General features: G+C 39.6%; 1 protein-coding gene across 1 annotated transcript; it reads right to left on the reverse strand.

Annotated features, from left to right (window-relative positions):
• Nucleotides 1-3,475: 3,475 nt before the first annotated feature.
• Nucleotides 3,476-5,996, reverse strand: LOC102230377 (type-4 ice-structuring protein LS-12-like). Its single transcript, XM_005801819.3, has 4 exons — nucleotides 5,884-5,996; nucleotides 5,691-5,765; nucleotides 5,380-5,530; nucleotides 3,476-3,856 (listed from the first exon to the last, which is right to left on the reverse strand). The coding sequence occupies exons 1-4, from the start codon at nucleotides 5,969-5,971 to the stop codon at nucleotides 3,601-3,603; spliced, it is 570 nt and encodes a 189-aa protein (XP_005801876.2). The 5' UTR covers nucleotides 5,972-5,996; the 3' UTR covers nucleotides 3,476-3,600.
• Between the last annotated feature and the right edge of the window lie 1,387 nt (nucleotides 5,997-7,383).

Below are 7,383 nucleotides of genomic sequence, written 5' to 3' on the forward strand. Positions count from 1 at the left end.
ATTGGGGTAAGCTTCGTTTTTGGTGGTGTCGCCTAAAAAAATAAATAAAAAGAAACAGCCGCAAAAACAACAGAGACAATCAAATCAAACGTGGAAGAGGGAAAACAAACACTTATTGATTTGACATTGAGAGCTCAAGCTATATTGTGTTCTTATGAGTCTGTGAGATGAGGAGACAGCGAAACAAGAGAGTTAAAAACGTAAATATTGAAATTATCCGCAGGTTTGCTGAATGGTAGCTTGTTGAAATGTATTTTATGGCGATATAAGTCTAGAAAGGCAGGAAGACAAAAAGCTTAAGAAAAGCAAGGAGAGAAACAGAGAAGTGAAAAAATGGGGAAAGATATGAACATGTAGTGGGCGGGATTTTGGTGCTGGAAAAGGTTTATGGGCCAGATTTTTCTCTGTGACGTCACGTTTACACAGTTTCCTTGAATAGCACCTGTGTGCATGGGGGCTGTCTGTCTGTCAGTCCTGAGTAAAAACATAACCCGTGCCAGCAAAAACACATCTATCAGTTGTTCTCCGCCGACCAGCCGAGACAGAACGTGCTTTTCCTCCGCAGAGGCCATCAGTGGCTGTCAGGTCTGCAGATCTCAGACCCTCAACTCTGAGTCATTTTGTCATTTTCCCGGAGAGCAAGCGTACATTTTTGAAAACATTTTCTTTTTAGATTCAGTTTTCTTTCTTCTTCTTCCTCTTTTTTAAAAAAAATTTTTGCAAAGAAAATTGTTCTTTTTGTGCAGCGGCCATCGACCCCCTGCGTGGATGACCCCAGGTGTTCAATTCAGAAGCGGTAAGTGGAAACAATTTCCCCATCAGTGAAACCTCTGCTTCCTGCATCGCTCTGTGCTGCTCCATATTTTCCACTATAGATTTTCTAATTCTAACAGACATTATATTTACTTCAACTCATGTTTGTTTCATCATCTGTCAATGTCGCCCACTTTTTCTCAGATGAATATTATGTTTTAACATAAAAAGGCTACAGAATCATCTGACAAATCTGGTTTACCTCTTCATCTCAATTCTAGCTACAACTAGAACAAAAATCATGATTAAAACTGACAGTAACACTAATCTCCCATCATGCATGCTGAAAACTGTTACATACTTTGAATTCATGCAGAAGTGAGTGCAAAAAAACAAAATCTTGGTAGTTCAGGAGCAGAGTCCAGTGAGTTGGCAGTTTTAAATCATGTAATTGGAGGTGCACCAATCAGACCTTTACTGGTTTTTGACTATATCTGGTTTTCTCTAAGGTCTCTACAACTGATTCAGATTTTGGCCTATTGCATGATTTATTTTATTTATTTATTTATTTTTGCATGAGAAAAAAGTGTTTCAAGTTTCCTGAAAAAAGATAATCTAACAAAAATTAAAAACTTACAAAATTGGGCCAGTTTCTCCATCAAAGCTGTCATCCTGAAGCCTTTATCTGATTTTTATTAGACTCAAAAAGTTGGTTGTTCTTAGTTTTGATGGATTTAATAAATAGTCAAACAATGCAACAATTGTACCATCCCTTCATCAGCTCACCAATCAGAGCCGATAAAGGGATAATCGGCCAGTTCCGATCAGCGGCTGACTGATTGGTGCGTCTCTGCTAAGCATTTATTTTTCAGAAAACAGAAGCAAAAAGACTTAAAGGTCACAAAAACCAAGGTTAGACAACAAACTAGATGACTGGAACGATTACAAACATTAAAATTTATGACAGAATTTAATTGGTTAAAACACTTGAGATTACAGTCTGAGCTTCTGCATAAGCTGCATATATCACATCCTGTTATACAGCATGCATTCATCAGTGCTGCATGTTCCCATTGGTGTAACATGTCTCCAATGAAAGCTTTAACAAAATGGCAAAATGCCAGTGAGAAACAATCGCCTGTGGGTCTGCGCTCAGAGGCTCGATTCAGACGTCTGCTGCAATAAATATCCGATAATCGTCGATGTCATTAAACTGAACCATTTCCATCAGTTATGTTAAATTAATGCAGCCACTTTTAGAGAGTTAATTGGGAATCTTAAAGGAGGGGATGCAAAGTCCTTCTGGTTGAATGGATCATTTTTTTAGCCTTGTACGGCTCCTAACAACTAATCTTTGCGATGATTCTATTCATTTGTGTTTTGTAAATTAACGACTACCTCTAACCGTCCCGAGCAGAAGGGAAATAGAATATTTGACATGTAATTCCTGAAATATGGACTAATTCATAAAGTTTACAGATTTTCCTGAGTGGATATAAAAATGGAAAAACTGACCTTTAAAATTTGCATAATTGTTTGTTCAGGTAAAGATCTTAGATTCCGGGTTGATTCCTGCACCGTTTATTCCTGCTGTGTAAAAGATGGACATCTGAGCTCGGCGATCTGTGTGCCAGAACCTCTCGTCAGACGCTGTTTTCTCTCTCTGTTCCAGCTTTCATGGTCACCACCAAACTTGGGATGAGAGCAGCAGATAACCCTGACAGTGACCCCTGGCTCTGCTTCACCCATGTCGTCCTTCCTGCAGGACACAGTCTTATCCTCACACACCGGGTCTCTGAATCGAGTGTTTGAATCAGAGAAACTGAAGGTCGAGCAGAATTCTGGGGTCAGAGGTGAATGCTGGGACTCTTGAAACTGCTGGTTTGAAGAATGAAAGCTGTTGAGTGAAAGGCTGTCATGTCTGAGCAGAATGTTTCTGAAAGGTGTGCCAGCCGGCTGGTTTAATCTCTGCGAGGACAAGGAGAAGGCTGATCAGGACTGCCAGTTCTGCTGCGGAGCTGCAGCCTGCGGCCTTCAGCCGCCACCAAGGTTCCCTCAACATCCGCCCTGTCTTAACACCTCTGTTCGCTTCAGGAATGACATTTAAATTCCTGACATTTCCACTAAAATGGGCAGAAATAAAATCTGAAGACATGCGTGAGGGGTCCAGTTGGTCCGGAGTGGAGTGGAAGACTAGTGATTTTGTTGTTTTGCTTTTAGACAGACAACAAGTCATTGTCTCCCTCCCTGCTTTGAGACACAAGCACACTAAAACAATCCTCCCATGAAAAATTATTTTATAGAGTGTGTTTATACTTGAGGATTTGTAATCAGTCACATTGAGGATTTTCTGCAGAAAACTGAACTGTTTAGGTATAAAATAAGCTGTTAAATGTTCAAACACTAAAAATGATTCTTTTATGTTCTTTAAATGTGTTAAAGTTTTCACACAGTTGTTTACCATGTTTTGAGGAAACAGATTTGTGTTTTAAAGCATTCTGCATGGCTGGAGCTGCATGAAATACTGCAGGACTCCGATGAGTTTGATAAGCCTTCAGCACTTTGAACCATGAATGAAGGAAAAGTCGGAAACTTGCAGCTTAGAGGAGATGCATCTTATTGCACTGAGTTGATCAGATGCAGATTTACTTTATTTTATTTTTATCATCTGATCCTTTTAGTTTCTTAAACATGAACGTGAATAAAAAGCAGGAAAAACTGATGACTTTCAGAAAACTTTAATGATGAAGTTTAAGCTTCTCAGTGAAACTGAAACAGAAAAGTCTTTAGTGTTCAGAGCAGATTCTGCGCTCCAGTCCATTCCGGGTATTCGTCCAGCCGTAGCGTTCACTGGGGTGGCAGCAGGGCCTTGGACTGCTCCATCACCTGCTGGAGGAACTTCTCCATCATGCTGGTCAGGGGCTTCACCTGGTTCTGGAGGTTGTCAGTCAGGACCTGAGCGTTGAAATCGTCGGTTAGGGGCCGGATGTGCTCCTCGATGTTGGAGATGAGGGGTTTGACCTGCTCCTGCAGCTTGGCCGCCTCGGACTGGACCTGCTCCACCAGAGGCTGGATCTTCGCCCGGCTGTCCTCCATGTACGTCCTGTGGTGAACAGAACCAGAGGTCAAACATGAAAACATTGAGAAAGATTTATACATATGATTCATATTGCAATGTCTTAGAAATATTCAAGACGCAAACATTAAAATAAAGTCAAATTTGTAAAGTGGGAACTGTCTCTTTTTGATTTTGAAATTATTCAATGATTTTTTTTCTTAAAGTATTTAAGTCAAGTTACGACCTAAAACAATATTGTATTTTCTTCAGATAAAATGTAGTGGACAATTGTAAAGCTAACTGAAAAGGATTTTTTTTTTTAAATAATAAAAATCTGAAAAGTGCGGTGTACATGTGTTTTCATCACCCTTTACAGCAACAAATGAAATCCAGTGCAACAAGCTGGACTTAGCAGTAATATTAATTAATACAAAAGATCTTCTCTGTTTCGTGTAATCTGCATTATCCAGATTTTCTATGAAGTCTGTTGATCTGAGGAACTGCAAAGTGGCCTGAACCTCTGGAGGAGGTGCAGAGATCACCAACTCAGGTGGGAAAACTCTGCTGCCATTAAACCCTGCACTCCTCAAATCTGATCTTTACAAAAGCAAAACGTTCAGCCAGCAGAAAACATGAGGGCAAGGGTATTTCCTCAACACATCGTGTCTATTCTGAGACACTATGATGGCAGCATCATGCTGTGGGAAGTTGATTGTAATACTGATTTAGCTAAATAAAGGATAAGTAAAGAATAGGTCAGTGGTTTCAATCAAAGTATTCATGACGTAGATCTAAATTTATGTTCACAAATTCTCCCCATCAGATCCGATTGAGTTTGAGCCGTTATTTAAAAGAGGACAACGATTTTAAAGTAAAGTTTCTAGATGTGGAAAGGTGGTAGAGACTGTAGTATTGGTGAATCTTGTTTTGTTGTATTCATAGCGTTCATCCTCCTTTTCCGATTTTCTTCGAGCTCCCAGGGGGTCAGTCTAATGTCTGCTAAAAAGTCAATAGAACATGACTTTTCCATGTGACACAAATTTGTGATTTAGTAGTAGATCATTAAACAGGCCCCCTATTTTAAGAAAGGAGGGACAAATGCTTGTGCCATAGTATTTGTGCTGTAATTTCTAGAAATGAAGAAAATTTGCACTTTGCATTCACTCTGATGTGTGATTTCTCTCTCTGCATAAATCTTTTATGAAACATTCGAGGACTGTACTACAGATAATTATTAGAAATCTGGCTTTCTTACCAAAGGTTTTGGGCAATCAGCTTAGTGGTTTTGCTATATGTAATATTGCAGAGACATACCTCAAAAGAACTGCAGTGAAAGGTGGTTCTATAAACTCTGATTAACTCTGAAGACAAAGCATGTAAATCATGTTGATTTTTCTCTACCACTTCACAATCATGCACTACTTTATGCTGGTCTCATGAGATCCCGGAAAAATGCATATTTTATATTATCAGGTGAAACACTTCCATCAGTCACTGTCATCAGATGACTTAACAACAGAAACATTCCTCTGAGTGTTCTGTCCAAACTAAAGCTGAAGTTATCTTACTGGGCACTGTTGGTCATCTCTAGAGCCTTCATCTTCTCCACCATGTCCTGGGTTGCCGTGGTGACGCTGGCGGACATCTCCCTGAGGAGCTGGGTGATCCTGTCCACCTCTGCCTGGACCTCACGCTTCACCAGCGACCTGGCCTCAGAGCCTGAGATTGAAGCAGTTTTCAGGAGACAGTTTACTTTTCAGCTGAAATTAGTGTTCACGCTTTTATTTTGTCCTAAACTTTTATTTTTTAGGGATTTTAATGTAGCAGCATGTGGTTTAAGTGTAAATATAGTGATAATATTTCTGTAAATATGCCTCACCGTGAGCAACAGCCAGCACAACAAGAATAGTGGCAACCAGGGAGAACTTCATGGCTGCGGAGGAGTAGCACAAACCTAAAAACAGAGAAAAAATCAGCTCTCTAAGCAGTGCTCCGGGCATTTTCTGCAGCTGCACATGTAAAGAGCTCTGATCTATGATTATACAACTAAACACCTTGAAAAGGAGACTCACCTTCACTCCTGGGGTTCTTGGACTTGATGGTGCCCTCTCTCAGAATGTCAGAGGCTTTTATAGCGGCACAGGATGAGTTAATCACCATTACTCAGACTTTAATCACCTCCAGTGAGAAGATGTGGCATTAAAAGGTCAGAACAAGCACTGTGCTGGCTGAACCTTGAAGTTTGACACTGTCCGTGACAAGAGGGGTGCAAAGTCCACCCTCTGTGATACGAGCTGGAAACACAAGCTCCAAGCTCCAGCTTGATGAAGTCAGGTACACACAGGATGTTTGATGGGGTTACTTCACTTTTAAGATAAATTTTTGCTTTAGCTTTAAGACATTTCAACTGATTTAACTGAAGTTCCTGGATCAATATCAAGGTTTCAACAGCAAAGCAGCTAATATTTTAAAAACAAACCCGCTAATTACAAATTCATTCATTAATTTGTTTTTTTTTCCATTTCAATTACTCTTAGACAACTTCAAGAAACTTAAAAACGAGAATTGGGAGAACATGTTTGAATTTATCTGGGATTTACTCATACAAGCTTAACTATGTGCATATAAACTCTCGAACATAAAGATTATTAGCAGGTTGTACCACTTTGTAGCTGTCAACAAGCTTCTGGCTGGCTTTTTGACCTCACCAGAGTTCTTTTAAATTGATTAGTTTCCAGCTTTTGAACAAAGATCCGCCAGGATGAAATCAACCATTCCTGAAGTTTAATGTTTATCAGCTTGGATGTGTGCTTGGGGTGAAGTCAAAGTATCTACTTTCTGCAATGCGGCAATTCTAGTGACTTAGCTCCGCAGTATTATGCTGCCACCTCCATGCTTTGCTTGGCAATTGGTGCCTTGACTCCTCTAAACATATTTAGAGGCAAATTTCAGCAAAATCTTAAAGGTGTAGATTTTGAAGTAAAGACATATTTCTTGCTCAGGAACCGCTCAGTCCATGGAAAGGTTCAACCAGTTTGAATTTCTCAGATTTTTGTTTGTTTGTTTATTTTGGTTGGTTCTGAACATCCAAACTTCCTCATGCAGGAATAATTTGGGTCCTGACCTCTGAAGCGGTGGAGATAAATTCAAATACTTAAGAAAAACTTTCACAACGTATTCAAATCTACAGTTCTCCTTCTCAGATCTCTGATAAGTTCTGTTGACTGTCATGTTGTTCTGAGGATTGGTCAGCAGCACTAAGATGAGAAAAAGAAGAAGATCAGTGAAAAATATGGATTCGTTGCAACATATGTTGTCACTGCAATGTTTTCCAGTGACACTGACATTGCATGAGTTTTGGATGTTATTTAGTTCAATTTTATTCAGTTCAGTTCAGTTCAGTTCTTTTTGAACAGATTCATCCAGTTGAAGATGAGTTTTTTTCTCTCCACGGTCACTGCATGCTTAGGAGGAGTAAATGTTGCGAGTTAATGAGTCTAGGCTATCTGCTGGGTATTCTTTGACAGAAAACGTTTTTAAGTCAATTAATCATTAATAATCTGAACTGGATG

The sequence above is a fragment of the Xiphophorus maculatus genome, chromosome 3, assembly GCF_002775205.1.
Source record: "Xiphophorus maculatus strain JP 163 A chromosome 3, X_maculatus-5.0-male, whole genome shotgun sequence".
NCBI lineage: Eukaryota > Metazoa > Chordata > Actinopteri > Cyprinodontiformes > Poeciliidae > Xiphophorus > Xiphophorus maculatus.